This window comes from Enhydra lutris, unplaced genomic scaffold (genome assembly GCF_002288905.1).
Source record: "Enhydra lutris kenyoni isolate GAN:26980312 unplaced genomic scaffold, ASM228890v2 scaffoldscaffold38, whole genome shotgun sequence".
Taxonomy (NCBI): domain Eukaryota; kingdom Metazoa; phylum Chordata; class Mammalia; order Carnivora; family Mustelidae; genus Enhydra; species Enhydra lutris.
Window position 1 is genome coordinate 7,680,181 of NW_019154122.1, and position 22,616 is coordinate 7,702,796.

The window sequence follows — 22,616 nt, forward strand, 5'->3', positions numbered from 1 at the left end:
GCATCTTTGTGCCATCCGCTCAGGGGCTGGCAGACAGGTGGAAAGAGGCAGCTTTGGGTCCCAGGGTGGGCGTTTCTTCTCTCCTGGACACTTGAGGTTAACAAAGGTACCCCTTCCCCACCCCGCCCCTACTGTATCTTGTCCCTCTGACACCAGAGAGGCCGGTTGCCTACAGGGGGTGATTTCTCGCTCCCTTCCCCAAGCCTGGAGGCTGTCCCCGTGCTCAAGCATGTAGACCCAGCATGTCAGAGGGGCTTAAACTAGAAAAGAAGGAATCTGAGTCCAGCCTTGTCCCTGCCCTCATCCCTGCTCAGGTGGGGCAGCCAGACCCCAGGAGTCTCAGGGGTTCCACTTTCCATCCTCAGCTGTCCTCCCCGTCCTCAAAACAAGGCAGCTGCGACCAAAATGCACTGGGAACACCTAGGACTTTAATGGATACTTAGTAACCACTTCTCAGCTGAGGACCATTTTCCAAGGGGGTTCGAGCACATTTGAGTCACGTCTGCCGCCCCCTCAGAATACCTTGAGGGAGGAGCATGGCTTGGGGGAGGGACAGGCAGGCCGTCGGAGTGCTGCAGAATGCGATGACTGGGCTGTTCGCGCTGGGCCAGGGCTGGCGGGGCTAAGCTTGGGGCTCGGGCACCATGCTCCACCATTTGAAGGCAAAGGGCACCCTGTGTATGTTGGCGCAGGCACAGAAGTCCCCGATGTCAGTCAGGTAGCAGTCGAAGTCATCGATGAAGGTGCACTGGAAGCCCAGGGGCTCTAGCAGCTGGCGGATCTTCTCTTCCAGGCAGCAGATGCCCTTGATCTGGGGCCCAAAAGGCTTGGGGATGCCCAGATGCTTGTCCATCACAATCATCTGCAGCTGTCAGAGAGAGGACGGGCCGGGCCAGGCCGGGGTGGGGTCAGAGCCGTGGAAGAAAGCCCCTCGGTGGTCAGGCTCGACCACACGCAGCAAACACAGGGCAGCTTCTCGAGCTCTGCCCCTAGTGGACGCCAGCCAACCTCGGCAAAATCCATCTCACTTTTTCTCAACCTTCCTGCGTCCCTGACGTGTTTCAGCAAAACCGAAATCCCGTCAGGCCACGGTCTGGCTCTGCAGACCTCCCTGGTTCCTTCCCCTACTGTGTTCCTCTTGCTCTGGGCAGGAAGTTAACTTCACACTGTAATCCACGCACCTCTCCTGGAACGCCTTTCCACCCAGCTCTGGCAGTTGACTTGTGTCCATTTCTCATTTTTTTTTTTTTAAGATTTTATTTATTTGACAGAGATCACAAGCAGGCAGAGAAGCAGGCAGAGAGAGAGGAGGAAGCAGGCTCCCCGCTGAGCAGAGAGCCCGATAACGGGGCTCTATCCCAGAACCCTGGGATCATGACCTGAGCCAAAGGCAGAGGCTTTAACCCACTGAGCCACCCAGGCCGCCCCCATTTCTCATTTCTTAATTCCAGCCTCTCTTCCTCAAACACACTATCCCCCCGCCACTTCTCCCCACCCCTGCTCCCAGGGCCACGTCAAAACCAAGGGCTCCTGGGTCTTCTAGAATTAAAAGCTACCCCTGTGTGACTAATGAATGCAGGGCCTGTGTCCCTGGGACTCAAAAGAGGGTAAGCAGTGACTCCATCTGTGAGGTGGGCATGTAGCATCGCTCCCTCAGGGTTGAGGCTGAACCCAGAGGCTCGTCCATGGCCACTGCTTGGCCTGGGACCCCCTGGTCTGCTCCCCGAGGCAGTGTTCCCTGAGAGGGGAGGGGAGGACTTCACCTCCTTTCTGCAGCCACTGCTGTCTGCTGTGCCTGAGGCTCTAGTCCTGCATCAGGGAGGTCAGGAGAGCAGCCAGAGTGAGCAGGACAGCCCTCCCACCCAGCCCAGCCCCTGCGTTCCTCACCAGGTTAGGGAAGTAGGGCCTTGCGAACAATTTCGTGGTCTGCTCGTTGGAGGGGACGTTGGTTAGCTGCTCCAAGCAGAAGAGCTGCGGGATGTCGATGATGTCCTTCTCCACCAGGCCCAGCTCCTTCTTCAGGATGTCACGGTTCAGGTTAATGCACTTCTGTGGGGCAGGAAGAAGATGGGAGTTGGTGGGGAGTGGAGAAGCCCAGGGTCATGGCCTGAACGGCCCCCTGTCTTCATTCTGCTGGCAGGCATGCCCTCTCATAGAGGGCACACAGGTCCCTTTGGGGTTGGGGAAGCAGGGAGGGGAGGGCTTAGAGAAATGGCCAGGATCCCACAGCTGGCCTGATTCTACTGTAGCATGAGGCATTCGTGTGGCCCTCCGTCCTGGCCAGAGTGGAGGAGCCGGGCTGGACCAGGCCAAGACAAGAGGAAGTCCTCCATGGGCACACTACTGTCTTCCTTAGGAAGGGGCCTGAGCAGCTGCTCCCACACTTACAGCACGTTCTTGCCCTGACCACCTGTTTCCTGGGTCTTGATAATAAAGCTCATGACCTCCACCCCCAGGACAGGAGTCACTGGAGCCAAGATGGTGTTTGACCCCATACCTGGCCAGTACCACCCTGTTGTACCCGGAGGCATTCCCTGTTCAGCGAAGGTCAGCACCATTGCCCAGAATGCCCCTGGGCAGGCATACGCTGGGAGTCACAAGGCCTCAGGGGGTGAAGTGGTTTGTGCCATGTGACCTTGGACAGGTCCTTGCCCTTTTCCAGACTTGTGATCCCTGCTGGAATCTAGATAAGTTCTTTCTGGGAACTACTAGCCAGTGATTCACACCGAGGCCTGAGGTGCTGAGTGGCCTAGAACACAGCCCATGGGCCACTCCTGGAAGCATGGAGAGGACCCTGGTCCAAGTCTCTAGAACTCAGAGCTTCCTAAGGGAGTTGGCAGGAGGGGGCATCCTCTATTTTCTGGTCAGATGCCAGGCTACTTGAGTGGCCCAGAGCCTGTCTTTGGGGGTCAGACTTGGAATCAGACCCGCTTCCCCCTACTCCTCGGCTTAGGTTCATACCTGGGCTCGAAGGCTTTGTACCCCCTATGCTTCAGGGGGTGATCAAGGATCATAGTCCCTTTCATGATGCTTAGGCTGAGTCGCTGCTCATTTAGGACCTTCTGAATTGTCCATGCCTCCCCCCACTTTTTGGAGATGGTCCCTCACGCTGTTGGCCCCTACCTCTACATAGTTGTTCTGCTTCCTCAGGTTTCCGTCCGTTAGAAGTTGGTTGATGGTGTTGGCCTCCCGCCCTGTAGGCAGAAGGCAGGTGTGGGGCAGGACGTGAGGCCGGGGAGCGGTTCCTCCCAGCACCGGGCCTCCTGGTGTATTGTTGCCCCTGGTGGCCCTGACGGGTAACCTGGCCAGTCTCCAGAGACTACCTAGGTCACCTGTCACCTCTGGGAACTGACGTCAGGGTCATTAAAGCCCAGGGAGGACCTTTGCTGCCCCCCAGCCTCTCTGGCCCTGGTAGGAGGGAAGGCAGCTTGGAACAGGTTAGCGGGTGACTCCAGCCGGCACTCCCCTCTCCCCTGGGCAGCTCTGTAAACCACGTGACCCGGACCACCTGGCCCCTCCTACCTGGGGCCTTGACTAGATTATTCAACTGTGTGCCTCAGTTGCTTTGTCTTTAGGACAGGGATGGCCCTCTCAGGCCCCAGCTAAGTTAACAGGGTCTTTGGCATGTGGGGTGTGAAATGTGGCTTGTGCTAAGTATCACCTTCTAGAAGAGCTCCTAGAACCCTGTGACTCACCAGGTCCAGCATAGGTCACAGGCTTCCCGGTGACCATGAAGCCGCACTTGGAGAAGCAGTGGGGCTAGAGAGCTTCCCAGCAGCCCTTCCCTGGCTTCCCACAGACTTTCAAACAGAACAAGTGTGCCCCAGACACACCATCTCCGCCTGTCCCTGTAGGTTTTCTACAACATGCCCAGGGCACCCAGGAAGTCCCAAAGTGCAGGTACTTGACTCCATGTTCCCCAAGTAGTTAAATGTGAGTGTTGGTGACACCTGGCTTTGCCGCCTCATCCCCCCAGAGTCCCCTTCTCATACACTTGGCCATCTCCCCCCCTCCGGAACCCCTAGCATCTCCAGAATAGCCCTGGAACAAGATGGGTGCTACACATTAGGCTTTCGTGCTGCCCTGGGACCCTGTACCAGGAGGAACAATGGCCAACCGGTGCTCTAGAAGGGACATCTGGGAAAGGAGGAGTTGGTGTCTGCTCTGATGCCAGGGGCTTTGCTCACCGTTAGAAAGGAGCTGGTCCTCCCGGACCTCTTCTAACAGAGTCATGTCTCCGTAGCCCTCCTTCTTTTTCTCCTCGAACAGTCTGTAGCAGGAGCTGGGGCTGGCCAGGAGCAGCCGGAAGCCCTGAGAAACAACTAGGGTCAGATGCTCGCTTTCCTTCCAGAAGCTTCTAAGAGGCTTTAAAAGGGAGGGGAGACCCCTCCCTCTCTAGGCTACCCCCCACCCCCCACCAACCTTGTCTCCCTCACTCTTGTCCTGCGTGGGGATAAAGCAGAGGAACTCATCCACATGGCCAGCCATCAGCCAGTCTGAGAAGAGCTCCACTGGGGCCTGGACTCGCTGGGCGTAGAGGAAGTCCCGCAGAGCCTTCCCCATGTCTCGGCCCTCCTTGCTAAGGGAGACACGGAATGACCAGCCCTTGAGCCAGCATGGTGTGGGTTGGCCAGCTCAAGATCAGTCTTCCTTGAGCTAACTGGCTGTTCTAACTACTGGGTTCAAGGGACTGGTCCATAAAGGACGGGCTGGCTAAGAATCCCTTCCTCTGGCCCAACTCCGGATGGAGCCAAGGGATTCCACCTAGGTCAGCTCTGAACCCTGGGACACAAGTAGCTCTTGGATTTAGGTGAACTAAATGAGCAGCCTTCCAAATCTGAAGCCAGGAGTCACCACTTGAAAGGATGAACAGTTCATCTGCTTTTTCTACCTGGAGTCTTCTGTGACAGTCCAAGACTCAAAAGTCCCTTCTTGCCAACTTAAATAGTCCAGAGCAGGGGCACCTGGGTGGCTCAGTGGGTTTAAAGCCTCTGCTTTCAGCTCAGGTCATGATCCCAGGGTCCTGGGATCGAGCCCTGCATCGGGTTCTCTGCTCAGCGGGGAGCCTGCCCCCCACCCGCCTCTCTGCCTACTTGTAATCTCCATCTGTCAAATAAATAAATAAAATCTTTAAAAAAAAATAGTCCAGTGCAGATGATCTGCGGAGTCATGTGGGAGCCGGGGAGGGGGGCGGTCCCTTCAGTTTGAAGGCAGCTGGCCCCCGCGGGCCCCCGCCTGGCTCTTGCCTCACCTGGGGTAAAAGGAGCTGCCAATGAGGATCCTGCCTAGGGGGTACACTTTGCCTTCCACCTTCACAGGTGGGGACACCATCAGGTTCCCAATGGAGTCCATGCTGGCCACCCTGTGGTCCTTGGTGCGTTGGATCATGTAGCCAACCCCTGGGCTCTGGAAGGAGACCCAGTGGGGCAGGGCTGTTAGGAAGGATGGGCTTTAAGCCCCAGTCTTAGCCCTGATCCAGACCGCCCGGTAGATCCCCACACCCCCTGCCCCCAGAGGCCACTGGGGCCCTCTCCCCCTTGGCACCCCATCCCTCTTGGGCCGCCGCGGGGCCTGACAGGTTGGATGGAGTTTAGATCAGCCAAACCGAGCCCCACACCAGCGAGTATTTCATGGGGAAGTCGTCCAGCGTGAGGACTCGAGGGGTGTCGAGGACCAAGGAAACCGTCTTGTGGGGAGCCTGGGTATAACAGAAGGCCATCTCGTCCTGGAGGGGATAGGAAAAGAAGTCGAGTCACCTGGCACCATCACCTGCTCTCCTGTGTCTGGCTTGCCGGTCACACCTTGCACACAGGCCACTTCCAAGGAGCAGCGGCGGACTAGGCAACAGGAACCCCCTTCTGCCAACTCCTGCCCAGCCCTTGAAACTCCTCTGCTCAGGCATCCCCCCCCTTTTTTTTTTTAAAGATTTTTAATTTATTTATTTGACAGAGAGAGAGATCACAAGCAGGCAGAGAGGCAGGCAGAGAGACAGGAGGAAGCAGGCTCCCTGCTGAGCAGAGAGCCCGACGCGGGACTCGATCCCAGGACTGCGAGATCATGACCTGAGCCGAAGGCAGCGGCTTAACCCACTGAGCCACCCAGGCGCCCCAGGCATCCCCTTCTTTGGGGTTCTCCAGACCCGTTCTCCTAAGCAGTCTCGCTTAAAAGCTGGGTCACCGAGATCCTTCCTTCTCTTCCCTCACGCACCCTGTCCGTGAATGAGCCTTGGTGGTTCACGGTGCAGGCGGACTGCTCTCCCGCACCATTCGGAGGAAGCCACCGTGCTTGCCTCCCCCCGTGACCGTGGTCCCCCGTGGCCAGTGCACTTTCATCCTTGCCCCTGCCTAGGACTGGTTCTCCAGTTCTCAGCCAGAGAAACTTAAATCAGAACATTTACGTCTCACTTCACACCTTTCGACATCCTACCTTGTTGTGAACTCGTTTCTCTCCCTTACCTTGGCTTAAAAGATCCTGAGTCTACAGTCTGGCTCTTTCCTCCCTCTGGCCTTTCTGCTCTAATCTGGCCACACCAGCCCTTCTGCTCTTCCTTTTCTCCAAGGACACTCCCCATTAGGCTCTTCACATCAGCTGTGCCTCCCCACAAAGAGCTTTAATGTCTAATGTAGCACCAACCCCCCATCTCCAGATCTTTGTATGGTCAGCTCAGTTTCCTGAATTTGAAGCTTTTCCTCACCACCCAAAACGGCCTCATTTGGGCAAGAGACTCACTACAGCATCTTGCTATCCCAGCACTTAGAGCCCCGTGTCCTGCTAGCTAGCACAGGAGCACGACCCGTCCCATTGTCCTGTGGCTGTAGCGTGTAGACTGGTGGCCAGTGTGTGGTCTTTGGGGAGAGGAGAGCCCCAGACAGCAGGGCCCTGCCCGGTTGGACTGGACACTGCAGGAGGAGCCCTGCCCCAGCAGCCAGGAGGCGAAGGTGCCAGATCGTTCACACCTGGGCGTTCTGTGGTCTCGAACCTGTGCATTCTAGAACAGGAGGGGAAGCTGGACTCTAAGTTCTCTCTTAGTGGCTAGGACTTGGGCAAGCCCTTCCATCTGAGCCTCTACTAAAGTTCTAGAAACAGACACCTCTGGTTTGAGCTTCGCTGGGCAGGTTGAACAGACACCTGATGCTAGGCACATGCACCACCTGCAAGGCTCCTTGCCCCTCCCCCAACAGGTGGATTTCCCCAGGTGGGGAGTTACCTGGAGCCACCTGCCCAGGCGGTTGGGGTCCTCGTAGACAGATGCCACCTGGATGTTGCTCTTCTCGCTCAGCTCCATCACCGTGTTCGCAAAGCCTTCGACCTGCAGCTCTCTGCCGCAGGAGAAAAGCCAGCTCTGGGGAGGCCTGCGGGGCTCCCTCCACCCCAGTCATGGCCTCACCCTTCCAGGGCCAGGGGGGCACCTCCTTCCAGTCAGGAGAGCTCATGCCCCTAGCCCTGAGGTAGGCAGAGCTGCTGTGCCCCGCTTCTCGGAGCACGAGCTAGTACTTAGAGTGGGTCTCACTCAGCAGCACTCAGCACACAGCAGAGTCAAGAACTGCCAGGGTCAGCCCCTGCTCTGCTTCCCTAGGACCCTGCTTTGTCCCCAGCCTGCAGTCACACCCCATGTGTGCCTTCCACCCCGCCCCAGGATCTCCCACCTCAGCCTACCCAGAGGGGCTCTTTTTCTCTTAAGAAGCCAAGCAGCCAAGTGCCCCCCACCAGCCCTTGGGATGGCCAACAAGGTTGCCATATTGGTATGGTTGGCAGGGGACAGGGGCAGGTCTCAGACCCTGGGGATCTTCGTGTTGTTGGGCATAATAGCAGACTTATAGGACCACGATGGATGTCTGTTCCATGTTGGAGATGAACAGATGTGTTTGAGGCAGGTACTAAGACCCCTCATTTTATACACAGATCCTCAGGAGTTGAATGCAAGCAAGGTCACACTATCGGGAAGTGTCAAAGTTAAGACTCTAGTCGGGTTCCAGGTCCAAGACTCCCTTTGTTATTCTGGGCTCCTAAAGAACCTTATTTCTCCAGTCAACACAGAGAAGGCTGCAGCTAGCCGACCAGCCTGACAAAGTCTGGAACAGTCCAAGGATGTGTGTGGGTGGAAGGCTTGAAGCTGGGTCAAGCTGTGCCTGCATACCACCTCTATATGGGAGTCCTAGGAGACCAGGCATTCAACAGATGGCTCTTATGAGTGAAGAGGAATCTTCAGATATAAAAGACAAGGTAGACGGATCTGGTGTATGGATTATCTGTTCTTGGCAGTCCCTCAAGCTCTTTCCCTTATACTGAAACCTGGTGTTCCTCTGGGGACCCTTCTCCCTGGAAGCCCTCCCATGGAAAGGCTAGCTTTCTTCTATCCCCCAGTGGGCCTGGAAGAGGGTTGAGCTCCCCTTCTTGCACTACCTCCAAGATCCCCATCTGGCAGCCAGTTCTAAAACCTCCAGCTCCGGCTCCAACTCCCCCTTGTTGGGACCCCTTGTCCTCAGCCGCTGTCAACCCCATCTTTCCGGTTCTTGGCCTTTCTCATTTGGCTTCATAATTTTCCCCTTGCCCCTTTGCTTGACAGAACCCCAACCCTGGTTAGCCCAGTTCTACATTTCCTCTTCCCTTGAACTCAAGTTACCAGAAATAGTTGGAGAAAAGCCCCTGGGGAGGAGCTGAACTTGTCCTTAGCACCGAACAGCCGTCCTTCTCGCCCAGCCCTCACCCCCTTGCTCTGCTCTCCCTCCTGGAGCTGTGGGTGAGCAGTCCTCGAGCCTATCAACAGGACCTGTGGACGCAGCCTACCAGCTTGGCTCCTGGAGTGGCCTTTCCCCTCCTCGGATTTGACCTGCTCTGCTGGATCATTAAGTCAGCCTCATTCACAGCTTCCCACTTTAAAAAAACAGCCTGCCCTTGGCCACACACCCCCTTCTTGCTTCCCACCTCTGTAGAGATTTGCAAAGTACTCCCCCTTCCCGTTCGTCCCTCTGCTTCCAAACCCACCAGGCAGGATTTCTTGCTGCACAGTGAGTGACCTCCATCTTGCCAAACCCAATGGGCATTTCTTTCTCCTCTTGGTTTCACACAGCTGGTCCCTCACCTGGTCTCCCCCTACCCTTAACCTCTGGGTCTCCACTCTCCTGGTTTATTAATCAAACCTCCTCTCCCTTCCCAGTTGCCTTGCTATGTTCTTGTCCAGAGCTGAGTATTGGATCAACCCAGAGCTCACCGCTCAGTTACCTTTCCTGGGTTCATCACTCCTTAGAGGAGCATGGCTAGGCCTGGGCTTTGAACGTGCTCCACCGGCCAGCGGCACCCAGCCTCGTCTTGAGTTTCCCAACTGTCCATGGAGCTCCAGAAGTTAAGAGACCCAGTGGGTCCCCCCCAGCTCTAAGTCTCTGGGACCAAAGAAATGACTCTATCCCAAGTCAGCAACGGCGCCCCCATTCACCTTGCTGCAGACCCCAGATCCAGGGGACAGTCTTGTCTCCTTATAGACCATGCATCAGCTCCCATGGCCCAGGGGGAGGAGGTCTGCCGTCAACGCACCCCTGAACCTAACTGGGCTCCCACCCCGTCCTGTGCCACTGCTACCTCCAGCTTACGCCGCTGTGACAGCTGAAGTGGGTCCTGCCTTCTGCTTGTGCCCCTGATTTTCCAAGTGGCTGGAGTGACGGGATTTTACCGGCCAGGGTCCTTTGTCCTCTCCTCCAAAGGTATTTGCCCACTTGGCTAGAACGCCATGCCTGGCTTCCCTGCAGCTGGGGTGGCCCTCTGCAGGCCATGAGCACATGAGAAGTAGTTCAGAGACTTCCAGACCTCAGGGGCGGCACAGGACAGCTCTTCCCAACTTTGACTCTCCTGCCTTCCTAGGGCCTGGGACATGGACACAGACATGCCTGGGCCCAGCATCCATCACAAAGATGGAGATGCTGCCCCAGGGAAGGCGTCAGCACAAGACTGAAAGGAGCCAGGGCCACTCCGTGACTGAACAGTGCAGCCCTCCTACCTGTGGGCGTCTAGGCAGAAAATGGGGTCTGTTCCAGCCCCCGAGGCCCTTCTGCATTGGTCCTGCCCTCCTCCTCCTGCTCCCGCCTGCCCTTTCCTGGCTCTCTGGGCCTCCCAGGAGCATGGGCCAGTCCTTACCTTTCCATCCTTCACCCCGCTTTCCAGCACTGGCCGATACTTGAAGCCATGGTGTCGTCCACCTCCCCACGAGAGCCGGGGAGGGAGGCTCACAGTCACGGCTCAGTCCCTGGCACTGTTCGTGTTTAAAAAGGACTCCCGCAAGGACTACCTTGGGGATAGGACTAGACAGCTCAGGCAGGAGGAGCTCACTAGGCATGGGGAGAAGTCTAGTGATCTTAACCCCCACCTCCCACCCTGCAGACGGACAGAATACCAGGAAGGACCTGGCACAGGTACCCGAGGGTCTCTTACCTGCACAGGTAGACCTCTAGAGGCATCTGGGTGCTGGGAGTAAAGACACAAGGGGCCACCCGGAACACCACCGTGTCTTTGTATGCCAGGGTCTCTGGAATTGACTGCAAAGTCACACCAGGTCCTGTTGGCAAGCTGGTTCCACGTCGCCCCTCCCCCCAGCCCCAAGCTTCCAGCTGTGCACCCCTGCCCACCTCTGGACCCTCCCTGTCCTCTGCAACTATTCTCCCACAGGAGGCACGAGACCGAGACCGTAGCTCTGCCTGCACCAAGCCTGGTCTCCCCCATTGCTGTGCCACATGAGAAAGACTTCCTCCCCGTACGGCCCCTGGCCCCAGGACCGTCGGTCTACCTGGGTCGGGGCGGGGAACATACCGGGTCTTGCGACTCTTCCAGCAGGGTGACAGAGTAGGAGACGAGGCCCGAGAAGCTGGCAGACGGGAACTCCACAGCCTCAACATAGAAGGTTTCCTTCAGGGGATTCTCGAGGGGAGCGAGGGTGTAGGTGGGCCGGCCAGGCCCCAGCAATAACTCAAAGGTGCTCGAGCTGTCTCCTGAGGACAGAAGGGACAGGCCAGCTGTTGACATAGCCCGGTGCCCATCTCCCCCTCAGACGGTTGGGGCGCCGGCTCGTTCCTCTGGGCAGAAGCCAGGCCGGGAGCTTCGGCCGAGGAGGAACGAAGCTGGCTTTTCCGTCCCCGTGTTTCTTGTGTGTGGGGCTTAGGGGACAATCAAGTGTTTGTTCACAGACAAGGGCCAGAGCTCAGCAGCGCTGTTCAAAGACCTAGCACACGTATCACAGGGTCGGGGCTCGGATGAAGATGCCGGCCTTCGAGGCTCTGGCTCCATTCTCGGACCAGCTTTGGGGAGGAAATCCTAAAAAGCTTCAAAGGGGAGAAGCAGCCAAGGTGGGCTTGGCAGCCTCGTCTGAAACAGCAGACCCTCCTCGAGTAAGCGGCAGGGAGGCTTCCGTGGGAACAGCCTGTCGGACAGGATAGGCCTCGGATTGTATCCGGAGAAGCTCAGGAAAGTTCCTATCCACTGTGCGGATCCCAGCACCCTCAGGCTTCTTGGGGGTGTGAAACAGAAAACCACACACAGAAAAGAGAAGTTGACCACACCCTGTGGTTATCTCTACTAAACTCCGTTCACTGTCCATTTGCAGAGATCGTCCTGACCCGAAGCCACCAAACTTCCCCACCTGACCTTCCTGCCACTCTCCTTGTCCTTCCGACCCATTCCCAGCATGGCCACCCTGCCCTGATGGCCTCTAGACTCCAACTCCAGGAAATCCCAGTCTCGGTTTCCCTGGGTCACCAAAAACCATCCAGGCACCACATGCCTCTGCACAGCGGGGACCAGCTGCCTTGGCCTCGGACTCCAACACGCCACAGATGGCTGCTGAGGTCACTACCGTCCCCAGGACAGAGGCACAGCTCTGGTTCGCTGACCTCTTACTCTGGGTGATGGCACTGCGGTGGCCTGCATGGTGGCTGTGCCCCAGACACTAGCTATGGGGCACTCAGCAAGAAAGCCTTACAGGCATGGGGTGCCAGCTGCGGGGGACCCCAGCTTCTGTTGGCCACGTTTGGGACGGCTTCAGCTAGGACTGCCCCTGGGGACTCCTGCCTCTAGTCGGCCTGAAGGCTGCCCTTGCTGGCCTGGAGCTAGGCCTCAAAGGGGCACACCTGGACAAGGTGGAGCCTGCCACCAGGACCCCCAAAGCTGCCCAGCACAGGGACGCAGCCCTTTCAGCAGCCTGTGCAGGTTCACAGCTGGTATGCTTGGAGCATCACCGGGTTCCCAGCCGCCACGACTAGACTGTGCTGGACACCACTTGGCGCCCCAAGAACGTCCAGCAGCTTCAACTGCGCAGGGCCCTGGGCTCCCCATGGCCCCTGTACACGAAGGTGATGTTCCATGGAGTTGGTGGGGCTCAAGAGGGGCCCAGCTCTGCCTGCTGCGGGCCCTTCCCAGCTACTTCAATCCTGTGGCTGGCTGGGGGGTGGGAGGTCTCTCTTCTAGCTGCTGGTCTTTAAGCATAGCTGACATTTGGTTGTGGCCGTCCTATAGGCCAGGAAGCGTGGCGGAGGCCCACAGACTCCTATGCACCCTCCCCACCTTTGATGCAGGTGCTGTGACTGCCTGCCCCATTATCCGGGTAAGGAGGGAGAAAAGTACCTGAGGACAAAGACAGGCTCTTCCTGCCCGCATTCCTGTTCGCACTCAGCTCTTAGCTCCCCTACCCTTGATCTCAAGCCACTCCCCAGCTCCTGCTCCGTCCCTGGCTGTCCAGCCCTAGCAGACTTGGAGAGCAGGGAGTGAACTTACCCTTCTAGAGCTGGGACCCCAGAACCCAGTCAACATGGATGTGAGCCGTGCTTTCTCCCTACCTTCTAGGTACCATGGGGGTCTGTCCTCAATACTTCTAGCTCATGTCTTCATCCTTCAAGAATCCTAATCCCTTTGAAGGTCACGCTAGCAGATCACGTCACCTGCCCCCATCCTCGCCGCGCCGTCCTCCATAGACTGTTCTAGCCCTGGTCCGTCTTCCCCACGGTGGTCATTGCTGGTTACACCATAGCCCAGGCCAGCCCATCCCATCCGCGCTGTTCCTTGACCTCATTGCCATGAGACAGAGCCCTGCACCACCTCAGACGTGCCTCCCCATGCTCACGGCCCGGATGTCACCTCCACACAGACCATCTGCATGTTCTGCCTTTTTAGGTCAACTACACTCCCACCTCCATGATTCTTCACCCCAGCCCCCACCCTGCCAACTCCTCCCTCTCCCCGCCCCTCCCCTCCCCACCCTTCTGTTCTACGCCTGCTCTCGATCTCTTGCACACAAGCCCGGTCTGGCCCGGTCCGCTCCCACCCCGAGACCTCATCTCCGGGTAAGCCAAGTCTGCGGAGCACTTTCGTACCCGAGCAGCCAGAGGAACCACAACGCTGAGACACCACACTTAGGAGGGGACCAAGCCTCAGAGCTGCCATCACCACTGCTCAGGAACACTATTGTCACACTCCTGTCTGTTAGTGATCCCGTTTCCAGGGTCCTCCGAGGGGGATGTTCTCCTCCCCAGTTTCTTCTGAGTTGCTCCCTCACCCCGACCCCCGCTGGACCACGCCCCCCCCCCCCCCCCCCCCCCCCCCCCCTGGCCCCCCCCCCCCCCCCCCCCCGAGACGTGCTGAGTTCCTCCATCTCCAGTCATTCCCCACTCCCTCCCAGCCTCCAGTCACCACCTCCCCATGGTTCCCTTCCCCACACAGTTGTCCCACGTGTATGTCCACGGTCTGCCCGCTTCCCTTCCAGCCCCACGTTCTTACCAAATTCATGAACGACGGGCATGTTGAGAACCGCGACATTACCACGGATTTGATTAGCCTAGCAACGGCCCATTGTGGCCCTCATGAAAGGCTTCCTTTCCTTGGTTTCTAGAACTTCCTCTGGCTTTCTATGTCTCTGGAAATCTCCCCTCAGACTCCTTTGCTAGATCTTACAAAGCAGCGTTCTCAAACTTCAGCCTGCTTCACAATCAGCTGAAGGGCTCGTGAAAACACCACGTGCTGTGTGTCCCTGCCCTGTATTTGTAGAACTTAAAAATTTTTTAAAAATTTAAACTCTACCCCCGATGTGGGACTCAAACCCACAACCCCACAATCAGGAGTCACATGATTCACTGATGGAGCCAGGACACCTGGTTGCCCTGGATTCCTAAGTTTTTCAATTTTTAAGTAATCTCTACACCCAGTGTGGGGCTCAAATTCATGACCCCGAGATCAAGAGACCGAGCCAGCCAGGAACCTTTAAGTTTTTGAGTAAAAAAGCCCTGACAGTTGGACACGGGTGATGAAGTACATCTTTAGCAAGGTACACAAGTCATTGTCTGTTCTCTGTCCACAAGGGGCCACACTGGGCCAGAGCCTCCTCGTGGCCTGAAGCAGGCTTAGACCCAGCACACACATGGAGGGACCGCATACGACCAACCTGGGCCGCCTCTCGTGGCTGGTCCTGCATCCCTTCCAAGTTCAGCTGTGTCCTGCAGAAGAGACCGAGCCTCAGGCGGAGCCAGGGCCCCTGAGCACAGGTCAGGAAGCAACCGAGGCGTGTTCTCCAGGACTGGAGACCAGGGATGGTCGTTCTAGAGCAGAACCTTCCCTAGTCACCCAGCGGAAGCTGAACTTGGCTTCTAAGAGAAGGGAGCCTACCGGCACATGCCTCCAGAAGCAACGTTAATGTCAGTTTGATGAATACAGAGGCACTGAATGCTAAGTCAGTTTAGTTACATCAAAAACTTGTTCGTTCAAGGACATTTTGCTGGACACACCCAGCTCTGCTTTCTGAATCAACAGCCCTTGGGCCTTTATCTATAGGATAGGAACGTGCACCTGCCTTCCAGGTTGGTAGGGCTACAGACGGGCAGGGTGCGGTGTGATGCCTGGGACAGACATGCAGGCACGGCTGCCACGCAGCTCCTTGGCCTCCGAATTCTGGAAACTCAACCTAATGGGGCCTTATAGAGGAGTGAAGACGGCCCCTCCAGGCAGGAGTAATTGGGAGAAGAGCTTAGCAGGTCTGTATAAGGCAATAGCTTTTAGCCAGTATGCATTTCTTGTCTTCCAGCCGTGAAACCTTGCCGGACAGGCACTGCAGTCATCCTTGCTGGGGAAGTGGCTTGAAGGGACACTGACTCACCCACACGTATAGGCTTAGTAGATGGAGGTGGCAGCCGGAGGGTCCCAGGGACACAAGTGTGGCCCCACCAGGCCCCGACCTGCAGCCGTGGGCCCCTGCAGGCCTCCAACAAGGTCCCTGCTGGGAACGACCTGGCCTCAGCTCCCCCTGGCGCGTTGGAAGAGAAGCCAGAGCTGGATGTGGTACAATCAGGAAACTCACTTTGGGGCCGGTAGACTCTGGCCTTCTCTGCCTCTTCCTCGGAGGTGTGCAGAAGCAGTCGGTATTTCTTTAAAGCACAGCTGGGCCCTTGAACGTTCAGGGTCATCTGGGACAGACTCTGTATTTCTGGGCAAAAGACAAGATAAAGCCAGCGCTGCAGGGGTGGAGGGAGGAGGGGAGGGGCTGTCGGGCCAGGGCTGGGGCTCCTATATCAGGGTCCTGGGGACCCTCTGCCTTCCGCTCTGGCCCATCCCTGCAACAGGTCTCTGCTCCCTGCTTCCCCACATGGCCGCGGGCAACTTGTCATCCTGGGATGGTCTGCTGGGAGTTAGGATGGCTGTGACCCCAGCTGGGACCAGTACACAGCCCCTACAAACTGAGAACAGGGCCTGGCACAGTCCGCTCAAGGAGGGATCCCTGCCAGCCTGGGTGTGAACCATGGCATCCCTTTATACTGCTAAGACCCAGAACCTTGGTGCCAACCACAAGTGAGGACCAGATCCAAGACTGCTCTTGCCTAAGACAGTCAGGGCTCCTGGCCCAGGTCACAGGAGGGTTTTTAGGAAGATGCTTGCAACCCTCTGTTTGGCCTTCTCATCTAATTTGTGAAGCTAGATAGATCATCCCCATTTTACAGATGGGAAAACAAGACCAGGGAAGTTAACATGCTCAAGTCCATAGCCAGGAAATAAGGTTGCTATCCCACACCAGGACCCATGCTGCCCCCCAGCCAGAGCCATGTGGCTTCTTTCTTCCTAGTTATAAGTTTCAAGCCTCTGACAAGAGACTTTAGGCTCAGAGTGGGGACACCTCTACCTGGCATCCATGTTTGCTGGGGGTGTGGCAGCAAAGCCCCAGGGAGAGGTGGATCCGAGGGAGAGGTGGATCCCAGGAGAAAAGCTACAGCAGTCCCAGGACAGCAGCCAGACCTTACCCTCTGGAAGGAACACCTTCGTGGTCTTCTTGTCTACAACCTGGCCCTTGTCAGCAGGGCTGCAGTCCACTAGCAGGATGGCACCCCAGCCACTGGGACCCCAGACCCAGTTTTTCTGCAAAGACGACAGGAATGTTGACTCAGGAAGAAGCCAGGGAAATCCTGCTTTCCAGATGCTACCCCACAGCAGGAGTGGACCTGAGGCTTTACAGGGGGACTGGGACCTCTTGGGGAACTCAGGCACTTAGAAGCAGGCGGCATCAGGGGAGTGGGTGGAGAGGCAGAGAGGAAGCTGGGTGCGGGTCACGGCTCCCCACCGGATTTCAGTGCTGAGCCGCCCGGATGGAGGCAAAGGGGAGGAGGCGGGTCCCACACAGGGGCCTGTTCTGGTTGGCTGTGCGACCAAGCTAGGATGGGGACTTAGTGTCACCAGATATTCTAGCTTTTTTTTTTTTTTTTTGAAAGAGCTAGACATGGACTTCTGTTTTGTTTTTAAAGATTTTATTTGACAGAGAGGGCTCGAGCACAAGCAGGAAGAGTGGCAGGCAGAGTGAGAGGCAGAAGCAGGTTCCCTGCTGCGCAAGGAGCTCCATGTGGGGCTCAATCCCGGGACCCTGGGATCATGACCTGAGCCGAAGGCAGACACTTAACCGACTGAGCCCCGCAGGTGCCCTGGACTTCATCAGCTCGGATTGTGTTGGAGCCATTGGACTTCGAAGACACTGTGTGATCTAGACAGTCTGTGGGCCCGCGCCCTTCCCTGGGCCGCCTCACCTTAGCCTGCTTGTCACTGGTCATCTGGACCTGCCCAGTACGGTAGACGTCCACGTCCAGGGAGACCACTGAAACAAGAGAGAAAGTTTCCACCACCCAGATCTGCTGCACGGAGCCTCGGAGTGCCAGGTAATCCCAGCAGTGCCCAAAGCTGGGATCAGGGATGCCCAGCCTTTCAGGCATGCCGTCAGCTTAGAAGAAAGGTCCTCCAAGGCCGACTGTTTCTCTGAGCGAGCCTGGAGAGGACCAAGTACCTGCGTGTCTCCCCCAACCCCCTGGGAAGTCACAAAACCAGCCCGTGGTGGTCCTGATCCATCTCGTGCCTCTTGGACTACCCAGGTGACACCCCCCAGGAGGAGCAACGTTCCTAGCACTCTGGAAAGCTCCTGGTGCTCTAAGAATTAGGAAGGGCCGATCCACAGCAGCTCCAAGCCTCTGAGAGCAGAGGGATCCAGGCTGGGCCCAAGTATCATCACCGAGGCTCCTCCTACAGTCTCCACACTCCACCTTCCACTCCTCCCCACCGCACGCTGACCACCGTGCGGCTTTGCTCTGGTTTTATTTTCGTTCATAGAGCGGATCACCTGATGTGCTCAGCTGGAATGCCAGGGCCAGGAGAACAGACCACAGTCGCCGCGTGTACTTAGCCCCTGGTACGGGGATGCTCAGGGACCAGATTCCTGCTAGGAACCAGGTACAGTTCTGGGTCCTAGGGACACGGCAGCGTGCGAGACAGGCTCGGTCTTCTTCAATCTTGGGGATGGGAGTGTGAGTGCACACGCGCGCGCGCACACACACACAACAGCAGTAAGGGGTCAAGAAATGAGTAAAATGCACATTATGTCTGATGGCAAAGTGTTGTGGAAACAAGGAGAGGATGGGGGGGTTGTTTTAGTTTTAGACAATCTGAAGTCTTCTAAAGAGTTGAAATATAAACAGAGGCCAGAAAGAGGCAAAAAAAAAAAAAAAAAAAAAAGATTGGTGTTATTTTTGGTAAAAGCAATTAGAACAGGAAGTGCAAAGTGGTAAGGTCAAGGGTCCAGGGCAGAATGAGCATGGAGAAGAGAAATGGGCCACGGGGCAGAGGTAGATACCCAGCTCACGTAGCTTTTGTGAGTAAAAGGGACACCAGCTTTAGTCCAACTATGCAGAAGCACCAGAAGGCTCTAATCTGAGGAGACATTATCAGATAGCCTTCTGAAGACACGCTGCTCTGGGAGCCAGGTCAGGAGTGGACAGTAGAACAGGAAGGACAGGGTTCCACCCGGGGAACCTGTGCAGTAACCCAGGTAGGAGAGGATGGTGGCTCAGACCAGCCAAGAGCAGCCAAGGTGGCTTGTGGCTGGATTCCAGTGAACTTTGAGGAAACAGCAACAAGACATAAGGACTGACGGGGGTGGAGGGAGAGGGAAGAGTGACCCCCAGGGTTTAGGCCTGACCGGCTAGAAAGGTGGACCATAGTCCATGGTGATGGGAAGACCACTGGGAAGGTAGGTGCTAGAGGAAAAGGAAACCGATCTGGGTCCTCCTACTCTGCCGCCATCTTCCTGGAAGTAGAACCAGTTTCATTCGGGATATAGTAAAGATGGAGATGTTGGTTAGACAGCCAAGAAGTTATGCTGGGTCAGCAGATACCCGCGTCAAGTTTGTGGGAGATGCCTGGCTGGAAAAGTTTGGGGGATCTCCTTCAAAAAGTTTGAAGATGATCCAGAATCAGGTTTAAGAGAGCAGAGGATCTCTCTTGTTCCTTAAGACAGTAGACAGCATAGTTTGCTCCTACTGAAGGAATAGAGGTTCTGGCTTGTTCTGGAATGATCCAGAAAAGGAGTGAGGAGAGGAGTAGAGTCTTCCTCCATCATTAAGTTGCGGAAGGAAGGTTCTGAATCAGAGGGGAGAGGACCAGATGTGAGAAAGTGAACTTTGCACCAGATGCACCACGGGTAACAACACAGGAGGCAGAATACTGGTGGGGCCCAGGGTAGGTGAGCCAGACAGTAGAAGCTCAGGGAATGAGGTCAGCGGTGAGTGAGTGTGGCTGGAGGGGATTGTGTGAATGGGCACGTTGGGGGAGTACATCCAGGATCCACAGGAGGGGTCTTATTACCAGGAGAGCCCCTCCCCATGCCCCAGGGTACTCACCGATGCCGGTAAGGCAGAGCACAGCTGTGGCCACAGGGACATCCTCGTCAGACAGATAGTATGAGACGGAAACCTGTGGAGACAGCACCCAGCACTCATGGAGGGGATGGCAGGGGGAGCAGGAACGGGACCTTGGGCTAAGCACCCACAGCCGGCCATTGGACTTCAGCCTCCTTTACAGCTTCTGAGCTTCTGATGTCAACCAGTGAGCTGGGGGGCAGGGTCCTCCACGTGCTGGCTGGCTCCGGGGCGGAGAGCACTTCTCTGGTCCTCTGGGCTCAGCCAGGATGCGTCACAGCTGTGAATTTTCCCTGGGAGCTGCATCGAGCTTAAGTATGCCCTGTGCCTCCTAGGGAGGGGCCTGCTCTGGGCAGAGGGCAGCAGGGGACGTGCACTGCCCATTGGTCTCCTGCTGGTCACCAGAAGACCGTTCCAGCAAGACCTGGCCGAGTGCCCTGGTCCTGAACGGGCTTCCGTGTTCTCACCCCCATTTCACACTGGAGTCAGCTGGAGAGCTGAGCCGCAGAAGCCGGGGCTCCCCTGGGGGCTGACTTAATTGGCAGAGGGTGTGGTCTGGGAGGTGAGTGTTAGAGTCCCAGGTGGTCCCAATGACACTGTAGGAGCCATCAGCGGCGGCCCCAGAACCACCCCCAACAGCAAACCCAGGAGCCGGCTTTGCAAGGAGGTCACCCTCCTGCCACCAGCGGTGCCCCATTAGGGTGATAGCTTGCCCAGGAGAAAGAACACGGCCTTGGGCTCAAACCCTAGATCTGCCCCCACTGTAGTCACGTCATTCGGGTTGAGAAAGGTCATCTTGTGCCTTGGTTTCCACGTATGGAAGATGGGGGTAGGGCTGACCTCATGGAATAGAACCCCAGATACCCAGGACACAGCATATGCATTTACTACACGGTAGCTCCTCAGTTTCCTTAAGCTCTCCACACCCCCGAAGACCAGCTTTGGCCAAACAAACCCATCTGAGTTTTGCTGCTAAAACTTTTGAGCCAGTTTTACAAAGCAGCTTGTTGGGAAGCTGGCCCGGGGTCGTGGTCAGGAGCACAGGGAGAGTCAGACGTGCTGGAGCTGGAGTCCTGGCTCAGCCGATCATGCCCTCCCTCCCTGCTTGTCTGCATCCTGGGGTCACTGAGCGCCCCCCTCACAGTTCTGATGCAAACATTGAATGGCAGGCAAAACACCTGCGTGGTTCACAGACTTGGGGCCCCAGGGAAACACCAGCTCCCAGGAGGGAGCCCCTAGGTGTTGGGTTGACCCCTCCCCCAGCTAGGGGGTTCCCCCTCACCCCCATGCCCAGGCTTACCTTATCACCGTCGATGGCAGAGCTGGGGGCGGTCATCTTCACCAGCACATCTATGGGATGTGACAGAGGCCACCGGGTCGGGGCAGCCTCCTCCCCACTCCCTGCCTGGACTGTGTTGGGGACATCCACCAAGACCCCCGGAGAGCCACTGACCGTGAATAACTTGCAGTTCTCCGGGGCACACCTGGTTGGTCCGGCAAGGAGAAAGACCTTAGGGCACAGGAGTCTCCATCCTTGGACCACAGGGCAGGTGGCTTGGTGGGGGATGGGTCCTGACTATGGCTCCCCTTGGGGTGTTGAGCCAGAGGCCAGCTGGCCAGGACAGGTTTGTGGACCTCCAACTTCAGCCTGTTCCTGCCTTCACCCACTCCAAGGAGCCCGTGTCCTTCACCTGTCAGCTCTAGCCCAGACCCCGCCCCTCAGTGAGTCTCCAGAAATTACCAAAGCTACATCTTATTTGTAAGACCGTGGAGGGAGGAGCCATTTGTATGAGCCAGAAGGGATCCCCATAGGGGGAGAAACAGGATCCGGGCCTCAGGAGGTTCACGTGGTGACTCTGGGGAAGACTCAGCCTCCAGCACAAGTTCCACCCTTCCCCCTCCACTAAGGCTCCAATTTACAGGAGCCCCCCCACCTTAATTAATCCTTATGGCCTCCTAGAGAGCCAACCTCACCCCTGCTTCACCAGTAAGAGCACAGGATCGGCAAGGCACTTGTTCCTCTAAGGTCCCACAGCCCATATGGGCCTGAGGCAGGATTTAGGTCAGAATCCTGCAGTGTCAGGACCACAAGGCCCGTAGAGACCCAAACCAGGCTCCTGGAGATGAGGCAGGAGCCAAAGGTGCAGAGAAGGGCAGTGACCCCCGCCTAGCCTAGGGGTACCCCCGTACGTGAGGCAAGCACCTGCCCCCCCAGCCAGAGCCCCCAGCTCCTCACCCATTGATATCCAAGCAGATGTCCGTGCCCAGCACACACAGGGCATGCACTGGGCTGTCCAGAGACAAGTGGACGATGCTCTGGAACGACATGGCGCGGCCCTCCAAGCCGTCAACCCTCAGACCTGCTAGACAACCCTGACTCAACACAGCAGCCTCACATAAACCCCAGGGCTCACCTGCGTCCTCCCCTCTTATGGGCTCAGGGCCTCCCCAGGCCACTCCCTTGTTAAGGAGGCTTCAGCAGCTGCCCAGGTGAAGCTGATTTTCTCCATTGAGACTTGCTGGGGTGGGAGTGGGGGGGTGGCATGGAGGAGCGGGTGGGGTCTAAGCCCCATGGCCGCTAATCAATCAGGCAGCTAGTTCCTACAGATCCAGGGCCTCTGAGGCCGGCTGCTTAGGTCTCTGGTCTTGAACTAGGAGCAAGAGGGACTCTGGGGAGCTAGGGCCGGGGGCGGGGGGGAGGGTGGGGGCAGGGGGCTGGGCAACCTGGCCATGACACCATAGGACTGACACGGCCGCAAGCTGCTGTCAGGAGCACATATCCACAGAGGGTATATGGGGTTCATGCAGGAGGGCAGCGCGCAGCAGCATCGCCAGGCACCGGGGCCTCAGCCCTTCCAGAAAATTCCCGAGGTGAGCCGGGCAAAGTAGCTGGATCAGCGGTCCTCGATGCATGGTGGTTGCAGAAAGGATCAGGAGGCTTGTTAACATTATAGACTCCTGGGCCTGGCCGGTCTGGGGTGTGGTCCAGGTGATGGGGTGCTCCTTGTCCGCAGGGGTGGCAACAACTCCCAGAGGGGGGCGTGGCAAGTGTTGCTGGAATGAATGAGCGGAGGAGCCCCTGCTGAGCCTGGTTCAGCAGCTGCCTCCCATCGTCCCTGAGCTCACGGAGCAAAGGACAGAGAATGGCTCCCGCACCAGGGACCCGCCAGCTAACTCTAGAGCAGTGTTCATGACATGGTTTAAGTGAGGGTCTGTGGTTGTTCTTGAACAGGTACCACGTTCACAGGGTCCCAAGTTCAAAGGGGGCTTGCAACAGTGTCCCTCCTGCTCTATCTCTCACCCACCCAGTTCCTTCTGGAGGCAGTCAGGGGCATGGGTTTCTTCAGTGTCTTTCCAAATAAATGTGATGCATGAGCAAGAAAACACCATGCTTATCCTCACTCCTTATTTTTATGTAAGTGGCAGCAA

General features: G+C 57.0%; 1 protein-coding gene across 1 annotated transcript; it reads right to left on the reverse strand.

The window, feature by feature from the left end:
• Positions 1–587: 587 nt before the first annotated feature.
• Positions 588–21,585, reverse strand: LOC111154864 (peptidyl arginine deiminase 6). Its single transcript, XM_022514798.1, has 16 exons — positions 21,424–21,585; positions 20,488–20,671; positions 19,170–19,242; positions 17,031–17,098; positions 16,257–16,371; positions 15,323–15,448; positions 10,798–10,976; positions 10,423–10,526; positions 7,208–7,319; positions 5,618–5,725; positions 5,252–5,406; positions 4,423–4,579; positions 4,188–4,311; positions 3,124–3,194; positions 1,888–2,049; positions 588–868 (listed from the first exon to the last, which is right to left on the reverse strand). The coding sequence occupies exons 1-16, from the start codon at positions 21,513–21,515 to the stop codon at positions 623–625; spliced, it is 2,076 nt and encodes a 691-aa protein (XP_022370506.1). The 5' UTR covers positions 21,516–21,585; the 3' UTR covers positions 588–622.
• Positions 21,586–22,616: the final 1,031 nt, after the last annotated feature.